We start from the raw sequence: 26,081 nt of genomic DNA on the forward strand, positions 1-26,081 counted from the left end.
GGGGGAGGAGCAGCCCCCTCCCCAGGGTGTGGAGCACTCCATGCTCCGCCCCTATATCCAGGATGAGCTGGTGGACATGAGCGTCCAGTATAGGCAGAGGCCATCAGAATCTCTGCCTACATGGCTTTTATGTCTCTGGGATATGGGTGTGGAAAACATTGTTGTGTTGGGTACTGAGATTAGTAGAATGGCTTCCCTGACAATTCACCCTTCCCCTCCCCCTGGCAGCGGTTGCAAAATACCCATCGTGCCTCAGGGAATGGACACTCCTGGAATGGCTGACAGCTGCCATCAGGGTAGTTTGACCTAATCAGGGTGATTTACCATACTTTCCCAGTAGTTGGAAAACATATGCAGAGCTCCAACAGGTACTTCGGGAATTGGGTATGAAAAACATCATGTATAATATGGACCCCAGGGCCCTGATGAGGAGGTGTTCACTATAGGAATGAGAAACTTGGTCCTGCATACAGCTCCCACATCTCTCTTTGGGTCCCTAGTGAATACTCTTGCCCCCTACCTAGGGCAACCCATAACGGAGGCTGCTCATACTTCAGCAGATCTGGGGGAGGTTGAAACAAGAAGGGCACGGAGGAAAGTACGGGCCATGACTGAAAGGAGAGGTGCAAAAGGCCCCGTGCAGGTCTCAAGGACCCAAATATGGGTTGATTTGATAAAGGCCGAGGTAATGAAAGAAAAACTAGATGGGCAGCCCAATAGAATATTGTTAGAATTGTGGCACCAATTAAAATCAGAGCAGCAGTTTCAGCTCCTGAGGTCCAGGACATGGAAACCAGAATCATGCCCGGCCTGTGTCCCTGCAAAACTTCATGGGAGCCAGTACTCAGGATTCGCCTGAGCCCTCACCCCAACAGGAGGATGATTGGGCATCGCGATTCAACTGAGTGGGGTGCTCAAAGTCCCCACCTTGGGGGACATGGTGGGGACCAGAGACCACATGTAGAATTAGCAATTCATTGGTCCCTTGTGAATGTACATGTCCTAGTGTTGGTGGACACAAAAGCTGAGTGTTCTTTGGTTCATGGCAACCCTGAGCGGTTTCCTGGGAACCCTGCAGTGATAGACGGCTATGGGGGTAAGGCAATTAGAGTGAAGAAAGCCCAAATTTCATTCGGTATAGGGCGTTTACCCCCAAAGGAGTATACCGAGTACATTTCTCCCATCCCTGAATATATTTTGGGGGTAGATACCCTCCAGGGCCTGTGGTTACAGACCACCTGTGGTTACAGGTGAGTTCAGACTGAGGGTACATGTGGTAAAGGCAGTTCTGAGGTGACGTGCTAAGCACCCACCTATAGTTCTGCCTGTAACTTGGTGGGTGACAAATGCTAAGCAGTATAAATTGCCTGGGGGTGCACAAGGAAATTGGAGAAACTCTATGGGAGTTGGAGAAGGTGGACATCATAAAGCCCACTCACAGTCCTTTTAATTCCCCAGTGTGGCCAGTGAGAAAGCCAGACGGCTCCTGGCGTATGACCGTAGACTACAGGGAGTTGAATAAAGTCACACCCCCTTTGCATGCTGCTGTCCCCTCTAGAGCAGACATTCTGGACAGCCTCAGCCATGCACTGGGAATGTATCATTATGTAGTAGACCTTGCTAATGCTTTCTTCTCTATTGACATAGCACAGGAAAGCCAGGAACAGTTTGCCTTCACGTGAGAAGGCAGGCAGTGGACATTCACTGTCCTTCCACAGGGATATCTCCACAGTCCCACCATCTGTCATGGACTTGTAGCCCAGGACTTGGTCACATGAAGGAAACTGCAAACAGTGCAGTTGTATCACTACATTGATGATATTATGCTCACATCTGATTCTTTTTCAGATTCAGAAGGGGCAGTTCCTAGACTGTTGGAACATCTACAGGAAAAAAAATGGGCTGTGAACAGCACCAAGGTTCAGAGACCCGGTTTGTCTGTAAAATTCTTGGGGGTTGTCTGGTCAGGTAAAACTAAAGTTGTTACTGAAGCAGTCATAGACAAGGTCCAGGCTTTCCCCACCTCTACCACTGTGGCAGGATTACAAGAGTTTTTGGGTCTTTTGGGCTACTGGGGAGTGTTTATCCTGCACTTGGCACAAATTCTGAAGCCCTTATACCAGTTGGTACGAAAAGGCATCAGGTGGGACTGGGATGAGACATGTAGGGCTGCTTTTATTGCTGCCAAGCGGGCAGTCAAGGCCATACAGGCCTTGAATGTAATGACTCATCAAGACCCTGTGAACTAAATGTTTATGTAACCAAAGATGGTTATGGATGGGGTCTTTGGCAGTGGCTTGAATGGACAGGCCAACTTGTTGGATTCTGGTCACAACTATGGAAAGGGGCAGAGGTCCGGTACACCTTGATAGATAAGCAACTAGCTGCTGTGTGCCATGCCTTGCTGGCTACGGAGCCCATTGCTGGAACATCTCTGACCAAGGTAATAACCACCTATCCCATAGCAGGGTGGGTGCGAGACTGGACCCAAAGGCCAAGGAGTGGCGTGGCACAGACACCTACACTGGCCAAATGGGGCTCATATTACAGCAGCCCAGTGCCCTCTCTACTAGACCCTTAAGTGGAGAACTCCAACCCTTATTGGGACCAGTGACCTATACCAGTGGAAAGCAGCAACTTGCTTTTCAGCCCTTGGTAGCTGAGACTTCTTATCAGGAGGGAAAAGCCCCTATACCTGAAGATGCTTGATACACAGGCGGCTCCAGTTGTGGGCAACCCCCGAAGTGGAGGGCTGTGGCTTTCCATCCTAAGACTGAGACAACATGGATGGAGGATGGAGAGGGGAAGGAGAGCAGCCAATGGGCTGAGTTGTGGGCAGTATGGCTCATTATCACCCAGGAGCCTTCTCCCATAGTTGTCTGCACTGACAGCTGGGCTGTCTATCAGGGCTTGACCGTGTGGCTGCTGACATGGTATCATGTCAACTGGAGGCTGGTCACCAGCCCCTTTGGGGCATGAGTTGTGGCAAGACCTGTGGGCCTCTGGTCAGACTAAGACTGTTACTGTATATCATGTGACTGGCCATTTGCCTTTGGCATCCCCAGTGAATGATGAAGCAGACACACTGGCCCAGGTGCGCTGGCTAGAAGGAAAGCCTGCCTCTGAAGTGGCCCAATGGCTGTACCAGCATTTGTTGCACACAGGGCAAAAACAATGTGGGCTGTAGCCTGTTTGTGGGGTTTGCCACTGACCTTTGAAGAAGTCAGCAGAGCCGGAAGCAGTGCCTTATGTGCTCTAAGAGGGACTTACACCGAGTCCTGCAGCAACATGGGACAATAGTAAGGGGGCCAATACCCCTTATCAAGTGGCAAATAGACTCTATTGGGCCTCTGCCCATATTAGAAGGACATCGGTATGCCATGACTTGTGTGGACCTGGCTACTGGACTATTTAATGGTTTCTTTTCCTGCACGTCATGCAGATCAGCAAACCACCAAGAGGGGCCTGGAGCGTCTCTTTGCAGTCTATGGCCGGCCGCAGGAGACTGAGAGCAATCAAGGCACCCACTTCACAGGACATGCATTACAAGAATGGGTGCAGCAATTAGGAATAAAGTGGAAATATCATGTACCATATAATCCTACCAGGGCAGGCATGATAGAGAGGTACAACAGTTTGTTGAAATCTGGTGTGAAGTCAGACACCAATAGTCTACAGGGTTGGTCAGTTCGCCTATGGACAGTGCTGCAGCATTTGAATGAGAAGCCACGTAAAGGAGCTTTGAGCCCTGTGGATGTGCTCACACACCTTGCTGCCTCTCCTATACAATTGTACATCCAAACCAAAGAGCTACTGAAGCCAGGATATGGCCAGCAGAGCAACATCTTGCTGCCCACCCCAACTGCAGTAAGCCCTGGAGACAGTTGAATGGACCTGGCCCTGGACATTTTGACACATGGACCAGCAATGGCTGGCCCTTCTGGCACCTGGGGGAAAGGCCTGGAAGCTGGCCTCATGTGTATTCCTGGAGTAACAGCTGAATGGCTCCCAAAGGTCATGGAAGTGTACCCAAAACGTCCAGAAGGTAAGCATATCTTGCAGGGAAGTTTTGTTTTATCTTTACGGCCAAGCGCATGTACTGCCCATAGACCTATATATTGACCCATCTGTAACTCCCACAGGGAGGGGGGTGAAAGTCTGGTATACTAGACCAGGACGAGATCCCATTCCTGCCACTGTTTTATCACAAGACCGCTCTCTTGCATGTATCCTACCTGATGGACAAGATTTGCCTATGCTGGTATCATTAAAACATGTATCTTATCGCCCTTAAGGTTATTTTCTCCTACAGTCCTTGTGGCCTGAATGCGCACCCTGGCTGCAGCTGCCATGTGATGATTGCTCTGAACCCTCAGCTACTGCCCACCTATGGAATGGACACAAGCTGTGGACTTAATCTGCATAAAACTTTGAACCTAGCTGAATTCTCTAGTTTGAGGATTATCATTTTATTGCTGTTGCTATTGTTATGTCATTAGTCTGATCAACAATGCTCCAGTTTTCTGGTCCCGGGACTATAGTGGAAGAAGGGGAACGAGTACATTATAAAGTGAGTAGATTATAAAGCGAGATTTCTGGAGGGCTGGCCTGTGGGTAAAATTGTAACATTTCCAGAGTATCTCGCCTGGCGTTAGTGCATTTGCATATCCTCAGGGGTGGAGAGAAGTTCATCTCAATGTCAGTGGGTAATTACCTGGGGATCCAAGGGCGTGTCTGAACCTGAGAGTTTAAAGGGAGGGGCTGGCTGTCTTGCTTGTTTGCTTCTTCAGGAGCAGAGGAGGAGCCGGCCCTGGACTGCAGTTTACTTGTAAGCAATAAATGGGTTTTAAACTTTATTTCTCCCTTTGACTGATTTCGGTTTTTAGAGGTATTTTGCCCCAGGATTTCCTCTGGACTTACATATGCATAGTATAATCCCACTTTTAAATAAACTATAGGCATATTATACAAATGGTTATGGCTGATTGGTGATATCCTGGATCATTTTGTTTTTCCTTATTTGCAGGTTATATTTCTACAATGAACATGGATTACTTGTGTAAGAAATAATCAATTGCCCACAAAGTTAGATTTCTTTCCTTTCTTAACAGATATTAGTAATACTTCTCAGCTTAAGAAAATATACTCACTCAGTTGAGGTCCTTTTCAGACAGACAAGAATGAAACATCTAAATCCTATCCTGAGAAAACCTGATGATTTCCAAAAGTGTTTATAAAAGCTAGAACTCTACCAACTGAGTGTATTATAAACCTAAGAGCTGACAAACCACAAAGAGGGGTGGGCGGGCGGTAAGGCACAGACCAGTTTGCTAGGGAACTAGGGGCCTTCTAACAAGTGAAAAGGAGACTCGACAACCTGTTTCATTTTCTATAAATGAAACCTTAGGAGGCATATTGCCAAAGAAACACAAGTCAATATAAACCTTTACATACTGGGCTGCCAAACTTCACTTTTAGACAGTATATTAATTATGTAGTCAATAACCATGGGTTTCATTAGTGTATTAAATACCATGATCGATATTATTTATACTTCTCAAAGATAGACCACTCAGGAAAAAAAAAGTAGGGGAGGGGGAAATGTTTGACTCTGTGGTTCAAAAAAGTCATAATGGCACGCTAGAGTAACAAGGCTCAAATGGAAAGCATAAAACACTGAAAATATGGACAGACATCAGATTATTATCTTTTTCTTTGTTTATTTTTCCTGCCTCTTTCACAATGAGACTGGAGGGAATCCAAGAACCATTCGAAATAAAGGCAGAATGATTAAATTTTTTCCTAATTGCTTTACGCTGATGTCATGGTGCACACAAAATACATATTGATCTCTAAGTGAAAGATGAGAAATAGAACAACATGAACAGCCTTTCGAGGTAGACTATATCCAAGATAATGCTAAGAACCATGGGCCAGAATCCATTTAGGCAATTCTCAGGGACCTAAATCTCTTAAAAGCATGTTACAGTGGAGCCAATTTCTGATGCTCCTCTACCAGTGATCTGATCTTTAGTAGGGAAATCTGCTCAACATCCTCCCTCAGGAGAGCCGCCCTCCCCCAAGCACCCCCTGTGGATTTCTAATGGCATCCATGTAGATGCACTTGTTTCACCACAGTCATTGAGAAAGGGTGGTGACAGTACAGCACTCGAGACGTCACGGTAACACTGCCAGGCAGTCCTCTTCACAGGGTAGATGGACATGCTGGGCAGAGGAGGGAATGTTGGGAGTAGATACAAGACTGGTTACTGGACTGAAAGCTAGATTACCACTTCCAACCCACAAATTTGTCAATCCACAACAGTGTTGAAGAGCATAATTTTCTAGTCAGTGCTTTATAAGCAAGGTCAGACAGAAAAGAGCTTCCATAAAAACTGTCGAGGCCTCTGCCTAGAGCCAGCTGGTTCTTCCTGAAGAGGACAGCCAAGGATGAAACAGGGTATCATCACCCTACAGCTCCATGAAGGCCTCCACATACCACACCTGCACAAATTAAAAGCCAGGTCCTATGGCTGCTGGCTGACTACAACACTGCCTGGATGCTTGGAGATGTGCTGTAAGTGCCAAGCGGTGGGTTGCAGAAACCGGATAGATAATTGATATGATTAGGAACACACCGCGCATGCTTGCTGACTGAAAAGCCCAGTAGCATAGTTTTCTTACTAGCTCACTGTCTGTATACATTTCAAAGCCTGGTTGGTGTTAGACTGCTGTGTAAACATCAATAAAATCCCAAAGCGCCAGATCATCAGCATTCTTGGGCACAATGGCTTTTTGTTTTTAGTGCTTTCGTTCTCCTAAACATGTATTTCAGGGTTGCAGACATAAGAAAGAATGATCTCCATGCCTTGGATTAATCTTCAAGTTTTTAATGAGTTAACATATCCCCCAAGTGAACATTTATTATGAAGGCTAATTAATTGCTTTCCAGTTACAAGAACCCTTTGCATTCAGAGAAAAGTAGGATTCACAAGCAGAGAATATACTGTTTATTAAAACAAAGCAAGGGAAACAAAGGACTTTTTGTTTCAAAATCCCTTCTATTTAACATAGCTTTAGTCAAGAAATGAAACATACAATGCAAGAAATATGTACAGGTAGAAAAAGTGTGCACCCACTAGCCAAAATGCAACATTAAAGGAAATGAAAACTACAGCAGGGCTTTGCAGCTGCCTAGATGTCCCCAGGGGACAGACAAGCCAATGCTTATCAGCCTTCTTCAGAAGAGACTATTTTGATTAATATCAGACCCACCTGACTCAGTCTATTAAACCCTGAAGGAAGGATATTCTTCAGATATAAAAGATGTGTCTTTGATTAATAATTCTGCCCTATTGCCATTGCAAGCATTAACAAGTACGTGGCACCTCTAGAAACAGCCTTTGAATTCTAGGAAGATACTCATACTAAAACGCCCAGGTCTGCACAACTGCTTCTTGGCTCTCTTGCGAGGAGGAACCCAAGTTGCAAAGGTGTCACCACTGAAGAAGTGGAAACCATAGTTACATAATTTACTTCACTGTCTGCAGATTTAAGGTCAATTACTTGTGACATAATTCTTGCTTGAAGATAATGAAATCTTAATAAAACGGACAAAAGCCTGAACACAGAGGGAGTGACAGGTAATCATGCTGCCTGCCGGCTGAACCCCTAATTCTGACACAACTTATGCCACAGCCATCTAAGCCGATTTTCCTTTGCCTACCAATGGGTTCCAAGATTCAGCCAGGAGAGCAAACTGCTCAGCCCACCATAAGCAGGTTCTATCACTCTGCAGCGCAAGTGGAACTGTCACACGTGGCGGGAGGAAATCAATTTCATTTCAGTTCTGCATCTTCAAACTTCTGTCCAATCAGCATCGCTCTTCTCACATTACTGCGTTTCTCCTGATGTTCATTATCAGCCTTCTGCCATATTCTCTGTGCTCCACGGGCTTCACATCCATCACAGTGGCCTTAATTCGTGACTCATCCTTTGAGAACAGAAAAGCCATTTGTCAATGAAGGAAAGCCTGTGGCATGAAGCAGTGGTGATAACCCCCTTTGCTTCAGTGGTTTCAACGATCCCAGTAGGAGAAAACAAATACATGCTGGATTCAGAGTTCAGTAATTCAGTGCAGAAAAAATTATGAGTGAGCACCAAGTCCAAATTTCTGCGACTAGGAGAGTGGACAGAAGCTTCCATTCAACACAGGTCCCTTCCCTCATGTTCCCAGACACTGAGAAACCTGGAATCAAGTGGGACGAACCTTAGAGGTCTTGTCAAGTTCATTTAGTCTCTTTATGGAGAGGGAAAGAATTCAGAGAAGGTAAGTGACCTCCTCAAAGCCACACAGCTGGTCTGGAAAGCTGAGTGTGGTGTGGAAGAAACAGCATCAGAGGCAGAGGAGGAAGACCTGGCTTGGTCCCATCTCAGCTCTGCAAGGAGCAAACTCTCTGCACTTCACTTGCCCTGTCCAAACCGTGAGGGGCCTGCTCGACCCTTCAAACCTTTTCCTGACCCCCTCCACCTGACATTTGACTTCCCATCTAATTTAATGTTTACAAAAACAAACATGTCTATGAGCAGGTATTAAGGTAAAGGTCTAATAATAAAACAACTAGTAACCTCTGAAACAAGCACAGATGTTTTCAGAATCCTCCCTCCTCATCTGTTTATCAGGATTGAACAGTGCTTTTAGAGACGGAATGGGGTGATGTCTGGCAAGGCTGCATAGTCCAGCTCAGGGGCTCACGCATTTAGTATGTCTGGTAATTACTAAGTAGTCCTAATTATAAGCATGTTTGAGAGCAAAGCTCTGAAGTATCATTGTCTGAGTTGGAATCTTAGTTCTGCAACTTGCCGGCATGTGATTTTAGATAAGTTACTTATTCTTTTATGCCTACATATTTTCATTGGTAAAATGGGGAGAACAATAGTTCATACATAAAGGATTACTGCCACGGTCAAGTGAGATGATATACATAAAGGGTGCAGAACAGTATCGGGCAGATAATAAGGTTCAATAAATGCTGTTTTATTATGACTATACAACTATAATCTTATGGGCAACTTTAGGAGTTTTCAAGATAACTTTAACTACATGTGGTCTTTGTTTCATATACTGACTCTAGAACCCAAACCTTGTGAGTCCACTAGACACATTATCATCCTTTTGTTAGTACACAAACAAAAAACCTCAATATTTTAACTGAAAAGGCCATACAACAATTTTTTCTCTAGATGCCTGACACTGGACAAGACAACCTCTCTAAACCATTTCTTCACTTGAAAATAGGGGTAATATTGGTACCTCAGTGTCTGAAAGATTCAGTGAATAATCAGCAGAGTGCTCAGCATGGCCAGGCACACAGTAAGCCATCAACTGGCAACTATATTGTCATGACCAGAGTCCCCTGTAATCCCCCAGATCCTGGGTGACATTACTTACGTTATAGGTCTCTAGTTTGACCCTGATCTTGAATGTGAAAGATCGAAAGTTGGCATTCTGGAAAATTTCCTCAAATGCTTGCTCATTCTGTAAAAAACAAATGTAAAACTTCAGGCATGGAAATTATTGGACCATTTGAAATTATCTGTAAGAATTTTGAAAAGACTGAGAAAAAAGCTCTCTGGGAAAATTATCACCCCCAGTGGTTTAGGAATGAAACATCTACAGGTGACATTACATAGAACTACTTAGGTAGGATTTTACTAAAAATTAAAATACTCTACCTAAAGTAGTCGAATTCAGAGACAGAAAGTAGAGGATGGTTGGCAGGAGCTGGAGGGAGGGACGGGACAGTGGTGAGTTAGTGTTTAATGGGTACAGAATTTCAGCTTGGGAGGATGAAAAAGCTCTAGAGATGGATGGTGGTGATGGTTGCCCAACAATGTTAATGTGCTACTTAATGCCACTGAACTTACACTTAGAAATGGTTAAAAATAGTAAACTTTATTTTATGTATATTTTTATTGTAAGAAAAAAAATGAAAGAAACACTCTCAGGGAACACAGTTCTAAACTTTAGAAGTTTGTGATGGAATAAATCTGAGGCTCAGCCTCTTAATCATAAATTAAGAATTGAGGGTAAAACACTAAGAAAGAAGTTCATGTTGTCATATACATTATTTCAGCCTCTGTATTTACAGCTACCGATTTGGTGAGCAAGTGAAGACAGGCAAAGTGGGCAAAAGGGCAAGTTTTAAAAAATATGGTCCTCTCCTATTTCTCATACCTGAAATACTAATTGATTAAGCTTCTTTATTAAAAAAAAGAGTCTGGTAAACAGAGAGGGACCAGAGAAAGCATTTTATATAACAATGCATAAAATAAGTTTATAATAACTTTATATAAAATTAATAGTTCATATCATCTAAGTATTGTCTTTGTAAGCCACATGGAACCTGAAAACAGCTTTGTTATATAAAACTCTTTTGTGTAAAGATTACTTCACACACACACACAAGTCAGTCCTCTGGGCTTTCAGATATGTAAATAAAACAATGTGTTCAACTTTCAGAAAATTATACCAGCTGCCATTATTCTTCTAAGATTAGGGAAAGCATGGAGTGGCATACTACAAGAATATCATGGATCCTGAGGAAGAGTTTCTACATGTCCTTATTCACCAGCAATAAAAACCATCAAATGTAATAAGCTCATGAAAAGCCCTGAAAGCATGCTCTGAGCCTTAAAATTTGATATGAAAATAGAGGACACGGCAAATCATATAAAAGGGCATCATACTTTACAGTCAATTCCAGTTATTTCTGTAAAAGGGCTTGTTGGAATGATTTTCAGAAATCTTAGGGACAATTTAAAAAGGGGGAGGCAGAGTCAGACGGACAGAATGAAAGACAGGAAAGAATAAGAAAAATATGCCACAACAAATGACAAATCCTTTTTTTCCTTAGTGGCTTTTAAAAGCATTCTAGCCAATTTGGAGGAAGTGGGGAAAACAATCTATAGAGATGCCAATCTGTGTGGCCCAGAAAAACACAGCTTTTACTGGTCATCTTTACACATTTTATTTGAGCAAATATTTTTCCTAAGCATAATTAATAATCTCTTCCATGCATTAAATAAACCTATGAAAATATAAATTTTCATAGGATAGGATAGAGATGGATAAAGTTACCTTATGAAAGAAAGTTACTTTGTAAGGACTGCATCTGACAACCTGAGATAGCAGGAATCTTTTATGTGAATTTAAACCACGATTTTACTCAACTTTTCAGGAAGGTATTTATTACATTAAAAAGGCATATTTGTACTTCAAGTTATTTCAGAAGGCATCTTCTAGATCTCAAGTGATTGCAGGCACATCAACTCTGGTATGTTAACACTAATAGTAGAAAATAAGTGGTTTATACATGTTAAGTGTTGTATGTAAAGTACTTTTATGTATATTATTTCATTACTTCATTGTCAGCACACCCAAGATGAACAAAATTAGGCTCAGATGAGTTCTCATATCATCAAAGAAACTTAACGTTAACACACAACAGAAACAAGCCAAAAAATATTAAAGAGTAAAAAGTGGCTAAGTGTTAAAGCATGGCAACTATTACAGTAATAATAAAAGATGTGGCCAACCTTCTCTTTTAACTCCCCAAGATAAGCAGTGCTTTGTCCGAGGATAGCCTCTGCAGACTCCTGGAAACAAGTGACCCACTGATTCTCTTGAAAATCAGCAATATTTACCTAAAAAAATGCAACTCTGTATTATTTCAAGAACTAATAAAAGAAAGACACACTCAGGTAGACCGGAAGGTTAACTTTTACCACTCATTAAAATAATTCCCAGGGGAAGAAACCACTATCACCGTATATGCTATATTCTTTTCAAAGAATGTGAAAAATATCACAGAAAGAAGTATTGTAAGTTTGGATCACAACAGGAACACGATATGCTGTGGATGTGTGATTACAGATCTCAGTGGAGATACAGCCCAATTAGACCTCCTTCAGATGCAGAATCCAGGCACACCCAGCTTAGTTCCCCGCTAGCTGCAATGGCTTTTGGACTAAAGGTTTTGAACTCCAATGAGCCAGGGCGGTTCTCCGCATTTTAAATTGTTCATCCTTCAGTCACTAGGAGGAGCTCCACGAGATTCTCAGTCACTGCTAAGCATCCCAGTTGAAAAGCCTGAGCCCTTAAGGGCCTTTGTCCAGATTTACCCAGTAACAGAAATAAGCAATCAAGTGTCTCCAATTGGACCATGACATAAAATTGAATAAGGGAGAGTCAAGGGAGAAAGTGGACCACAAAGAACACAGTTCTAAAGTAAGGCTCAGCAGAAATAAGACAGCAAAGGTTCTTTTTAAAGGTATTGTGATGATTGCATATATTCACTGCATATACATAGAGCTTTAATACCAAAATTTATGATGAAAAACAAGATGATAAGTTAAAAACACTCACAAATATATAAGGGAATGTATCATACACTGGGGCTCCTATCTATAGGTTCAGCACATGCTCACATCAGAGCACCTGATATGGGGCAAGAACAACAATGGAGACACATGGGCAAGGATCATGTGAAGCCAGTGTGCTGTGGGTCAGGTTTCACAGAATGTCTGATAAACTATCTAAAACAATTTTCTTCATCTTCAACAGTTCAATGAAGTGTACTGTTTACAGAAAATAAGACGCTTAAGTATAGAAGTTTCCTGCCAAACTAACAGTTCAAACTTCAACAGTTCCATGAAGTATACTGTTTACAGAAAATAAGATGCTTAAATGTAGAAGTTTCCTGCCAAACTAACATTTTAAGGAGCAATGAGAATTCAGGAAGGACAGGTAGTATCCTTCATTTTTTATCTAAGGAGATTTTTTTTAAAATTTTCTATTACAAGAGTACTCACTGCAGAAAGAAAAAAAAGGAAAATGCAGAAAAATATAAAGACATTAAAAATCAACCAGAAATAACCACTGCCAGCAGTCTGGTATTCATCTTCCCAATCTGTTTTCTGTGTACAAACCTCAAGACTATATAAACATACCATTTAAAATTTGCTGTTTTAAATTAATAAAGCCCAAACATTTATGTATGTCATTCAGCAGTCTTCATTAAAAATAGTTTTCAAATATTTTAACTATGGAAACTATCAAAATGGCAAATTCTAATGCCTTCATGGTATTCCACTCTATGGGTATTCAATAAAGGAATTAACCAGCAGAATTTTTTTTTTTTGAGAGGGCATCTCTCATATTTATTGATCAAATGGTTGTTAACAACAATAAAATTCTGTATAGGGGACTCAATGCACAATCATTAATGAACCCCAAGCCTAATTCTCAACAGTCTCCAATCTTCTGAAGCATAACGAATGAGTTCTTACATGGTGAACAAGTTCTTACATGGTGAACAGTGCAAGGGCAGTCATATCACAGAAACTTTCAGTTTTGATCACGCATCATGAACAATCAAGTCAGATATGATTATTCGTTTGATTTTTATACTTGATTTATATGTGAATCTCACATTTCTCCCACCAGCAGAATATTAAGATCAGTTAAGTTATATAGAAGTTTCAAAATAAACAACAGAGTAATAATCATCTTTATACAGTTATAAATCTCTGATTATATCTTTAGAAGAAATTCCTTTCAAGGGTTTACTGGGTCTGAAACTACACACATTTTTAAAGCTTCTGTATATTACTGCCCAAATCACCTTTTAGAAAAATTTGAGAGTACCCATTCTCTTGTACCTTTATTATCATTTATTATAGCTTTTTTTAAAGTACACCCTTGACATTAAAGGTTTTTAAAATAGAAACAATTCTTACAATGCAAAAAAGCCACAATCCCTTATCAGCATGCAGTCATATTCCTCTAAAGTCAGCTCTACTAAGGCTAGAAGAATAGATTATCCACAAGAAAAATAACTAAATATAGGCACTGGCAGTATAAGCACAACTACTGGTCTCCAGAAATGCCATCTCAAATTATTTCATCTTAACAGTAGCAGGTGAGCACCATGACTGTGGAACTGTACTACATGCACAGCAGACTGAAATCAGCTGGGTGTCTAAATGCAACTTACTGGTATGAAAAGGTTCAGTAGGAGAGCACAGACTGCTACTCAGTTGCGTGAAAGGCCCCTTACTTGCACATTTATAAGAAGCTCCTCAGCACTTGCCCATCTGCAGGCTTCCTACCACAGGCAATCGTGTTTTGCCTTTGCTACTGTTTCTACAGTGCCTGGCACTTCACCGGGACTCAAGAAACAGCACAGTGTGGTTCTCATCTACCCATTCTACTCACTGAGAGGATCATTCGGTACTTGAAATTGGGAAATTCACGGTCACACTTCTCGCAGCGGTACAATCCATTCTGTTGATCAATCACTTTCTTATTGCAGTCCTGAGTTGGGCAGGCCAAATACATACAGTTCTCTTTGCGAAGATACACCACTGTTGCCACAGAGCTAAAATAGTCTGCCTTCAGGAGAAAAGAGTGACATGAGAAACAGAGTACCAGGCCTACATTCAGGACTGGACTTAGAGTCAGCCAAAGCTTGCCCTTACATATAAGTGGTAAGTGTTTAAAAATTCTGATTCTCAAGATCACAATGTGCTTACAAGAAATAATTCATTCTGTAGCTTCAGAAATTGCTCATTACAAAACATATGAGATGAAGTAGTAATAAACTGAGTTTTAAAGCATATTATTCCTTAACAATAAAAGAGTTAATTCTAAATTGATACAAATAATTAAAACTGAAATAGACTATATGAAGGACAAAGACTTGAGGAGACAAAGACCTGTTCCTCCTGTTTCTCTGACCCTCCAAAGGTAACAGACCTAGGAAACAGGTGGTAAGGCAGTAAAATCTAGCATGGCTATGTGCAACCACTGCTCCCACACTAAAAACAGTCACAGTGATTTAAAGGGCCTAGATTCAACTTTATCTTTGTCTAGGCCAGGGGTCAGTAAACTTCTTTAAAAAGCCAGATGGCAAATATTTCAGGCTTTATAAGCCATTCAGTCATAGTCTCCTCTGCAGCTACAAGCATCCACAGATAATATGTAAATGAGAGCATGGCTGCATTTCAACAGGCAGCAGACTGGATTTGGCCCATGCAACTCTTGTCAACTCCTGGTTTTAAGTCATCAAACTGAGCAGAATGCAAAATTCACTGAAAAGAAATGTAGTAAGAACGAAGTCGTATGCTTGGTGGCTTTATATTACTTGTTTTGCCTTTTAACTCTCACAGGAAGGATACGGGATGAATTATTTTTGGGGTTGAGCAGTTCTCTTCAGGGGTACTCTGACTTCAGAGCCAGGTCAGCAACCTCTGGGACTTTCCAATGTCTTAGACAGAAAAAGGCAAAACAATAATATGGATGTTTAAAGAGCTCAGGAGAGTCCTCAATCTTGGAGGCTCTCAAGAAACTTAAGTCTCTTTGAAGAATGCCTAAAGGGTTTTTCTGTATTTCTAGGGAAGGTCTAGATCCAAAGCATGACTTTAAAGTTTAAGTGCCAACAGATAACCTCTAGGCCTGATTTCTTATTACATTCTTTCTACCTTTAGATTTAAGAGAGAAACTGGGTGACAAGACAACCCAGAGAGGTGCTGCTCCTAAGACAGGATAACACAAATTTGTCCAATGCCTAGTTCACAAGATGCTGTACAATAATAGCATCATAAGTTGCAGGTGATGACAATGATGGATAAGGGAGTACAGTGAAATGAGACTGTATAATATGAAAATAATAAAGCAAGAATTGCTGTTTCGGGGAGTATAAAGGAGAAATAAATGATTTAAATATTGAACTGCTGACAGAATACAGGTTTAGAGCAAGATGGGAGAAAGGGTCATTAAATGCAGTGAAAGGGAAGCTGTAACTAAGTCAAATACCAGAGCCAATTCTTGCCAGACAATACTGGCAACTCTCAGCCCATGTGATTAACATTGTGCAGCCACTGAACGTACATGTGAATGGGCTGATGGCATACACTGAGCCTGCCTAATGCTCAGGATGAGCTCCAACTGCAACAAACCTCCCTCTTGGTATGTGGGCATTTCAATTTGTAGGAACAATCCCAGAAAAGAAGTATGGACCCAAAGGCAGTTCATATTATAATACATAACCTAGTCATTACCACTCCATTAAGATCTCTGTAAGAATTAAACAACTAAACAACTAAGTCAGATACACTCTTAACAACCCATGGGACACCACATACTCCCATCAGCGAGCACAGCTTCTTCACTCTGGCATTGATTCTCGACCTCACACCATGCTCAGGTCAGAGCCCCAGTGAGGAATCATAGCTCTGGAGACTGTGGGGTGAGGAGGATATAGGGGCAAAAAATCTCAATCATATAAGCTGGCCACACGGATGGAAGCGCAGCAGTGAGAATATAGTCAATGGTTCTGTAACATCTTCCTATGCTGATGGTACCTGAACTAGTGTGGTGAGGATTTAATAAGATGCATAACTGGTGAACCAGTGTGTTGTATACTTGAAACTAATATAAGATTGCACTTCAATTAAATATCAATTGTACTTCAATTAAAAGAAAGAATCATAGCTCTGAATTTAAGTCTGACAGATGGTATCACAAATCATCCTTCTGCACACTTTATATGCTTTTGTGAAAAAGTTAGGAATGTAGGATACCTTGTCACCTTGGCCCAGGTTCTCCGATTTAACCTCATATAAAGTTTTCCAGTTTGTGTTGCTCCCTCCTGTTCCTCCACTCTTTAGATCAGAGATGGAAACGCCATCTAAGGCTTGTCCTTCTGAGTCAAACCTGAAAAATAAACAAAGAGTAACAGGTACTTGATATACTTACTGAATATGCTACTTGTTTCTATAAACCAGATACAGGCTAACCACCTCCCACCCAACTATCATAGGTCATGGTCACAGGGGCTGAATTAGGATCTTCCCCATTGTCTCTGAAGCCTACTGGAGAAACCGAATGACCACTTTTTATCTCAATTGCTTTGATGCCCCCCAGTGGTCAAGAAAGACAGCTCGGAAGTACCACAGCCTTAAATTAGCCTTTCACATCACGCTGGTCAGAGCGCCCAAGTCCTAAGAACTGCAACGTGCGAAGTCAACACGAAAGAAGCAATAATGAAGAGCCCTGGCAGTTCTTTGGGCTACTGATGTTCATTCTTGGTCAGCAGGTACATTTTTATCATCGAAATGTATCAGTAGAGAATGTGACAGTCAACATACTGTAACAGGGTACCAAAAAATGTTCCCACAGTAAAAAATCTTCTAAGCCTGAGACAGAGCCCAAAAGATTATATATAACCCAAAGTAATTTATTGGAAGGTATTACCTGTTTTCTTAGTGAGATTTTACTTATGCCAATGTTAGTTAAAATTAGTCTCATTATTATTAAAATTGATTATACTTCTTGGTCATGTATCAGCTGATATGACGGAAAAGTGGCTCAGAAACATATTAGTGGCAGGGAGGAGTCAGCCAGAGATTATGTCACATATGTAATCCGATAATCAATGTCATCCAATAGAAGGATAACTAAAAGCTAAGCACATACCGAAGAGGCTCCTTAAAAAGAGGCCATCTAACAGAATGGATGCTGCCCTAAGCTGCAGACAACTGCCTTCTCATTCTGTCAGGTAAGTGGCTAAATCCATCACAGAGGCAGAGCAAGGCCCATAAACCTGTTTCACTGCTACTAGCTACACAAGTTCATGGTCTCAAAAACTCCAAGGAGACATTTGCTTCCAAAGACAGCTCATCAGGAATCAACAGAGCAAGGAGAGAGGCAGCCCTCCTTACAGTAAAATTCCACACGGTTATAACCAAGATCTGAACAGCTCCGATCCCTGCTGAGGTTGGGTGTGCACAATGAACTTCTCTTTGATCAATGCCAAGGTATTTTATTCTAGAGACAGCCACATCCTTTTATGTTGACCAGGATCATGGTTATTGACAAGTAAAATAGGAAGACCTTCATGAGAGTGTGCAAATAACCTGAGGTCAAGCTCTAGAGCCCAAAAGAAAATCATGCAATAAAGACAAGCCAGAGCTGGGGTTATTTCTGGTCAGAGTATTAACAGGCCCTACCTTCTAATGCAATGCTGGCTCCCAGAATAGTTCAATGTGGATACACAGAGATCATACTCATGAGGCTGGCTTAAGTGACAAGAATACTCCAGTGGATGTTTCAAGAAACTATTCAAATACTAGCGCTACTGGTTCACAACAGACTCAAAAAAGTGGGGAGTATGTAATTCGGGTTAATGTTTTATTCACTTAAACCCTAAGACATAGATGGAAACCGACATTTTCCCCATGACTACAGCTATTCAAATTAAAGCTCAATCTAGAGTTAGAGTGTATTCCCTGACCACATCAATTCCTGTATGCCATGTTTCAGCTTGAAGTGCTTTTTAAAGGCAGAGTTTTAATACTGTAAAAAGCTAGATATATAACAAGGAAACTTTATTAGGCTCTCCTCATCCCAAGTGCTTTGAGAATAACAATATAATGCCAACAAAAGCCCATTGTTCCCACTGCACTTTATCGGAGTTCAGTGAACACACACTAGAAGATGGAGATCAGCACCGAACACTGGACAGAACAAGAAGGCACTTTCTCTCCTTACATCACAGAAGCTCACAGCTTTAAAGCGGGAGAAAAAGGCTCCTCCATACGGTCCTCCAGCGCACAGCCGCTGAAGCCTGGCCTCACCCTGCTCTGGCAGGGTCAGGGTCGGCAGGTGGCACATCCATTCTAATCACTTCCTTCGACTCTTCAGGTTTGTAATGAGATTATAGGTTTTCAGTTTAAGGGTTTAATGCCATCCTCTCAGAAGGCATAATGCCTCCAAGAAATATAGGAACTATTCCATGCAGTAACAAAGCCCTCTGTTCAGCAGACAGCTCACATACTGATCTTAAGAACCAGCTCTTCTCAAAGCCCAGGCTCAAAAAACCCGTTTGGTGAGCCTCATAAAACCTACCATCCACGAAGCTTATAGGCCTCTGGGATGTCAGGATTCACAATGACCGTGCTTGAGGACAGTACAGAGAGGCTCCGCCCACCAAAATCAGAAACTCTGGCTCCTTTGATAGCCATCACAGGTTGTCTAGAACCATCAAATCTATCAGCCTGTAACAAAAACACCAAATACAGTGTCACTGGCCGAAGAACACACAGAACATTTTTTTTTTTTAGGTATGTACTTACTGCCATTTAATTATTTTCTGATTTTTTTTGGTATCATTAATCTACAATTACATGGAGAATATTATGTTTACTAGGCTCCCCCCTTCACCAAGTCCCCCCAAAAACCCCATTACAGTCACTGTCCATCAGTGTAGTAAGATGCCACACAGAACATTTTTAAAGAAAAGTCAATAGTAGTAGATGCAATAAATGGTATATAGAACCCACACAAGATAACCTCACACACAAGAATCTGCTCAGATACATCAAAATGAACCCAGAGTTAGAGGGAAGAGCATTTCATTATGCTCAAAAGTTATGATTTGAAATGTCAATCACAGCAGATCTTACAGAAGTAAACCAAATAAAGGATCTCAAAAATTCCCTAGACAGCCCAATCCTTCACTGGGAAAGGTATATATATATATATATATATATATATATATATATATATAGCCTACATGGCCAAAGCCCACAACTCACAGGACAAGACAACCACCTCCGCACCTCTTTATGTCTCCACTGCTGTGCACATGCACTGATTGCTCAATGCAAGTACTTACATCTTCTCCCCACAGAGTAGCTGACACCACTTTCCCTGACATGTCCATCAGATAGATATTTCTCTTAGAAATTTCTCTGTTATTAGACTTCACTGTGATTTTAGTGGCATCTTCATAGCTCTTGCAGATCCCAATTATGTCTAAAATAGACATAAAAAAAGCATGATGTTTTAGCAAGACATGGTCAAGGCTCCCATTACAGCATGACCAAGGATTGACCGGCAAGCGCTTCAGTCTTACACCTCCCCGGTGTTGCACACGAAACTAAAAATCACAACTGTCTTTACTCTCATATGCAGACTTACCTACAAGGGAGTCTTTAGACTTATTCTCCAGGTCACCAATCCCTGTGAAATCAAACTGAACTGTAGGTAAATGATGATCATCTTCACAGGGCATGACAGAAGTCTCATTATTGAAGGTCATTTCATAGTCATTTTTAACAGCTGTGAATTGTTTGTTTGCAATCTTCAGGGTGCCTTTAGAGAAATAATAGACCTGCAAAAGAGCCATGGAACATGGGTCCATCAAACTGAACATAGACACTCTTCACTGCACAGTTGTCCAATGGACTGGAGTCCCCCCACCCCCACCCCACCACTCAACTGTCTCAGTTCTAGACCTGACACTACCATACCTTGTTCACGTCAATAAGGGGAAAGAACTTGTCTGCTTGCTCATTGAAAGCAGTGGCTCTGATTTCACCCTGCAGAAGCATGGGACAGGCAGGTTAGAACTGTGGTGTTCATTAAGTTTTACCAGTGACAAACAGACACTTAAGTGTCAAAATGACATCTTTAAAGCAGTAGCACAAATGGGGTCTGTGAAGGGCTACAGAAACATACACTTTATGGTCACATATTCAAATTATTAAACCCAATGGAACAACTTAAATTTAACCAACTGGTTACATTATCGTGCTTTATTAATCTCAAGTTAGAAACAAAAACAAAACAAAGCAAAATCCCAACAGTACATTTAATATTCTGACAACAAGATTAAGACGATTTTGAACACTCAGTGACATGAGTGAAGCCCACAGGGAAGCATGCTGAACCACAGTGATTCACCAGCTTTCCTCACGTTTGCACTGAGGGATTACTTCATATTCAGGAGTTGCTGCCAAAACATTATAAGTCATGTTTTCAAGTTGCATGTGATGTGATTTTCCCTTTTACTTGTGCACCAGTCCAAACACCACAGATGGTTAAGAAACTTAAATAAATGGCTCACATGTTAGCCAACTGACAGATTAGACCAATAATTTGGTAAAAAAATTTGGTTCTGATATTGATTCTACCATCATATAATCAATACATTTGGGATGTTGTTCCATATTCCAAAAACAAACCATTTATTTCCTTCTGTTCTCTTAAAGGTCTGAACAAATAGGAAATATGCAGCAATTTGAAAAGACTGAAGTACACATCAGAAATTACAAACAGAACTAATGGATAGAGAAACAACTACAAGACTGTTGAGAGTCTACAACTTGGATTTTTTTTAGTATCTTCATCATGGTTGGGTTTTGTTTAAGTAAAGCACAGAGGGTCTGCACAGCAAGAATCTATGTCCCACAAAACCATTATCAAGGTGGCTGTTGCATGCCTTCTGCCATGGCCCAAAGCTCCACTTTGCTCATAGGCAGACAGCACCTCCTACGGCTTCAACTAAGCCTGTCAGCAAGTCAAGACAGAGGCTGCCCATGAGGTTGCTTACAAGTTTCGGAGACTGACTTCTGTTACTACAAATGCTTTCATTTACAATCAAGGATTTTATTTAGGCTCTTTAACCCTGTGCTCCCAGACAGCATCAAAAGACTACAGTAGAGGAAAAACAGTAACAATCATGTTTCTTTTTGGCCTACTGTTGTTTTTTCCCCTTTTAGGTCTGCACAGAGATGAGTCCTCTGCTTCTCAAAGAGTTGACTATTTCCCCACCTGACAAATACTCACACTTTCATCAACCAGTTCTATAGAGAAAAGCTTCCCTTCCCCTCGGGAATTGCTCCATGTGCGGATCTGACTTTTGTTGGTAACACGAGCACAAATAGTCCACCTGAAAACCAAAGATTATATAAGTGCTCACAGTCTTACTTGGAAAAGATCTGAAAGGTTTTTTTTCATCTTCTTATAATCTTTATTTTATGCATATTCCAGTTTTCAATGTAAGCTATATTTTAATCCAGCTAATTAAAACCAAGATGATGTACAGGTTTTACAGTACAGAAAAAGCAAACAGTAAAACATACAAGGTGATTTAACACTAACTCATTCTCCTGTCAAATAAGTAAATTTATAAACTCTTTCCCTTCTCAAAAAAGCATCACCTAGGCAACAATATCCTCTTAATGAAAGGTTCTATGCTAGAAAATGCAGTAATACCTGCAATTATATTTTGCCACTACTTTGAATTATGGGAACTGATAAGAACTGGTATCAAACTTCTGTCTCCTTTCTAACACCCACTGAATATAAACACAAGGTTTATGGAACATGGCATGGGTGAGCTCCCACAGGGAACACCCTAAGCAGTATGACCTCAGACAAAAGCCACTAAAAAAAAAGGAGGCACAAGGCTGTTTAGGTGAAACCATCATAAGATTGTGTATCAATGATACATTAATATATATATACACACACACATATATAAATGAATGCATGAATGAATGAGGGATGGTACCCATTCCAAAAATAAGCGTTGGGTTCTTATAATTTCACAGAACTTATCTTCTCTAGATTGCAAAGAATTTAAGAGTAAATAAAAACTTATATGAAAGAATTCTGAAAAAAGAACTCACTTATTTTCAACTACTAAGACTGATTTTTAATGGAAAAAAGTCATATAAAATAAATATATGTTCAGGGTATATTAATGTAGTCAATACAAATCACATAGATCCTTTTAGCCAACTGAATAATAATAACAATTTTTGGACTAAAAGTCACTATTTATATGATAAGAAGATGAAATAAATGTCTTCTGAATTAGAACATTCACTTACTTATAGGGCTATCAACTGATTCATTAAGCATTAAATATCTTTCAAGTTATTTTCAATATGGATAAAACGCCACAGGCTATGGCTGATTGTTTTTTTGGCCATTCTTTTATAAAAGAGTTAAAGGTTGCCACAGTTTGTACCCTACCCCTCAGAAAAAAAGTGGTGGTGGGAGGAACTACTTACATAACCTTGAAGTCCACAAATAAATGACTCAAAACCCCTTAAGAACCTATTATACTATTTTGTAAGAACATTCTGAACTTATTCGATGGACTAACTCACTTGGATTGGTAAGGGGTGAGGCTGGCAATGGGTACCACTCTGGCCTGTGTTCCCCCAGAACTGTTCACTAGGCTGCTACCTCCAGCTTTTCCAAATGTCTTTGAGGCACCATAAGTCTTAGATGTACTGGAACCTTTAAAAAGGAGCACAAAAAAAAGGACAATCATCATTCTACTTAAATTTTAGAGTAAGTTTGATAATAGCAATTACTCAGGAGTACTTGTGAAATCAGACAAAAATAAGGCAAAAATTTTCCTTTTTAGTAATCAAGAAATACGGAGATCAAATAGACTCAAACAGAAGGCTCAAAAAGCAATCTAGAATGAAGGTGGGCACATGGAAGTTCACTACTATATTTGCTGACTTAAGCCCTAAGGGCAAGACAGCAATGGCGACGAACCCAGACACTACTCCTTCAGACGTTCACCCTTCTCAAACTTTTCTTGTATACCAACGGGCAAGATAATGGGTAGGAGAAAGTAAACAACCTCTTTGACTAGTAAAACTGATAAAAAGTCACTAGTTGTCAAAGAAAAAAAAAAGGCTAGAAAATAGGGGACATAGTGAATGATCATGTGAGGTGAAGGATACCTATCACAAATACACCTCAAAATGCCCCAAGACTCCCAGTTCTCACTGGTCTGCAGGACTGACCTATGGGACTGGGTTTAGTTTGGAACAAGGGGCAAGAATCAGATCTTGGTTCCAGACAAGCAGGTGGCTGGCCACCAGGATCCCTTCTGCCTCCTTTGTTCAAGTCTATGCAACTGCTCTGCACCAGGAAAGAATAGGTACACAGGAAAGCCTATGATGCACATTCATTCTTTCATACACACACCATTTCTGTAAAGCGTCTACCTCCAAATTCAGAAAATATCACTTAGTCCAGTGGTTTTATATCGTCTAATCAAAACATTTCTTCAGAAGAGAATTTGGCTAGAAACATCATCTATCATTATTTAGCATTTATTTACTGGCTTTTCACAGCATGTACTACATTATCCTAGGTATTTGCAGCACTTAGTAAAAAGTATACACAGACTGTTCCAGATTTTAAAAGTTTTATTTTAACTGGGGAAAAGAAAGATGACTACACACACAAAAGTAATAATTACCTCCAGGTTATGCAAAGAATCACATGTACTTTGTATAATACATGTGTAGTACACACCTAATATTATATATAAAATATACAATTATGTAACACACACATGCATCCAGTTTTCATGCCAAGTAGCCTCTCCTCAATACATATCCAGTCTTTTTTTCTTTCACCACCAAGTTGATTGGTGTTTAGGGAACATTAGATGATTTCTTAAAATAAATAACAATGTAAGACAAAGACAGACAACTGGGAAAATAAATCTGTGGGAGGAGGGAGAAAAATAATATGCTAGTTTATTTTAGCCTAAGGAAGTGACTTTTTGATTATTTACCATTTTAGATGTTCTACTCTACCACCTCCCTTAACAGTACATAATTTGCGAGTTCTGTATAAACGGACCCACCTATGAAGGGAAACAGAGAAAAGGTAGATAGATATTGCAAGGCAGATAAAAACTGATTGAAGACCAATGTGGAAAAATATCCTATATGTCCTGAAACTTTCACAGAAACGTCAGTGACGTCTTAACCTTGCTTTTCTTAGAATCTCAGCATTGAAAAAGAGAAACTAATAGTTGAGGAGAGAAGAGGTGGTGGTGAATCAGAAGCTGACAGGAAAAAAAAGGACTTCTAAAAATAAATCCAACCAAATTTTACAAATAATAATTTTCAATGGTGGTCCCTAAAGCAAAGGCCACAAAGTAAAGAAAATGATCCCATTACAGTCTTTCAGGACCTGCTTCAGAGAGTTAAGAGAGTAAACTATTTCTCCTCCATGAGACCAAGAAGCAGAATGTATAACCAATACAAATGATACTGTCTTCAAGCTACGATAAATACCCATGAGAGCCCAAGTTGGGAAAGTTCCCAAGAGCAAGCCAAATTTAATAAGTGGATCCTAGATAAAGGCAAGAACCTAAAAGGTATGTAAATTCCCAAAGTCAAGAAGGTGTAAAACCTAAGATGTGATAACCACCAGATAAACTATTAACAGAGAACAGCGTATCAGTCTGCTTTAAAAAAAAAAAGTTAAGTATCTTTAAAAGACTATCTTTAGTAATTTTTTCAGTCATATTCTTTACAATAAGAATTGGACTTATTCTTTGCAAGAGGCAACTGTCATAAATGCACTTTGAAAACACTCTTCAGTCCCAGGTTAAATTTCAAAGCATTGCTCAAAAGCCTGACACACATCCTATCATCACTGCACGAGGCAGTCTTACCCGTCCCTGAGCTCCCATTCTGTTGCTGGGGCTTGCTGGGTGGTGGATTGGCTGCTGAGACTGGAGAAGGAATGACCTGCTGCTGACTGTGGCCTGAGGATCAAAAGAAACCATTTTAGTGCAAATAATTTGGGTTATGAGATTTAAACTTAAGTACTTTGAGAAAGTGTCAATTTTTTATTTTGTCAAAGACTCAGGGATCAGAATTCATGCTGAGACATTCAGCTGCACGCGGTGCATTTGCCAGGGTTCACTTTTGTTTTCATTACATGAAAGGCTGGCTCCATTTATCTTTCACCTGCTTATAATTGATAGCTTTCAGTTTTGATGAGGTTCTCCCCTAAAGCCTTGCCCATTTTTCCTGCATGAACCTGAAGTAAAGTCACCAGGCTGAAATCTGTGACATTACCACTATTTCCATAGCAACAAATCGATGTCATCAACAGAACTGTGTGTTCACGGCAGGATCTATCAGAAGAAAAAGCTGGGTGGTAAGAAAAACCTAAAAGTAGTTCAATTGTCTCTGAAGTGCTCCTGTTTCAAAGGAAAAGGAGACATTCAGGAAGGATTCTTCTATCCTTTCCCTCCTAAACAAAGCAACCTTATTTTGCAACTGACAGTTGGTGGAAAATAAGAGTTGAAAGAGCCTTAGGTACCGTGAAGTGCTAGTGAACTGTCACAGCAAGGAGAGATGAGAATGGACTTCAGAAGCAGGTGGGTCAAGGAAAC

At 40.7% G+C, this 26,081-nt stretch overlaps 1 protein-coding gene across 2 annotated transcripts in view; it reads right to left on the reverse strand.

The window, feature by feature from the left end:
• Nucleotides 1-6,995: 6,995 nt before the first annotated feature.
• Nucleotides 6,996-26,081, reverse strand: part of RPA1 (replication protein A1) — a 69,971-nt gene continuing 50,885 nt past the window's right edge. The window contains exons 6-17 of one of the 2 annotated variants that reach the window (XM_017651613.3): nucleotides 25,353-25,445; nucleotides 23,026-23,158; nucleotides 21,695-21,797; nucleotides 20,377-20,445; nucleotides 20,045-20,237; nucleotides 19,740-19,879; nucleotides 18,971-19,119; nucleotides 16,645-16,777; nucleotides 14,279-14,455; nucleotides 11,599-11,706; nucleotides 9,452-9,538; nucleotides 6,996-7,993 (exon numbers count right to left, since the gene is read on the reverse strand). In XM_017651613.3, the coding sequence (XP_017507102.2) occupies nucleotides 7,889-7,993; nucleotides 9,452-9,538; nucleotides 11,599-11,706; nucleotides 14,279-14,455; nucleotides 16,645-16,777; nucleotides 18,971-19,119; nucleotides 19,740-19,879; nucleotides 20,045-20,237; nucleotides 20,377-20,445; nucleotides 21,695-21,797; nucleotides 23,026-23,158; nucleotides 25,353-25,445 (1,490 nt within the window). In that variant the 3' untranslated portion in view covers nucleotides 6,996-7,888. The remainder of the gene's footprint in view (nucleotides 7,994-9,451; nucleotides 9,539-11,598; nucleotides 11,707-14,278; nucleotides 14,456-16,644; nucleotides 16,778-18,970; nucleotides 19,120-19,739; nucleotides 19,880-20,044; nucleotides 20,238-20,376; nucleotides 20,446-21,694; nucleotides 21,798-23,025; nucleotides 23,159-25,352; nucleotides 25,446-26,081) is intronic. The other variant, XM_017651614.3, reaches the window with a different exon arrangement.

Source organism: Manis javanica, chromosome 4 (assembly GCF_040802235.1).
Source record: "Manis javanica isolate MJ-LG chromosome 4, MJ_LKY, whole genome shotgun sequence".
NCBI lineage: Eukaryota > Metazoa > Chordata > Mammalia > Pholidota > Manidae > Manis > Manis javanica.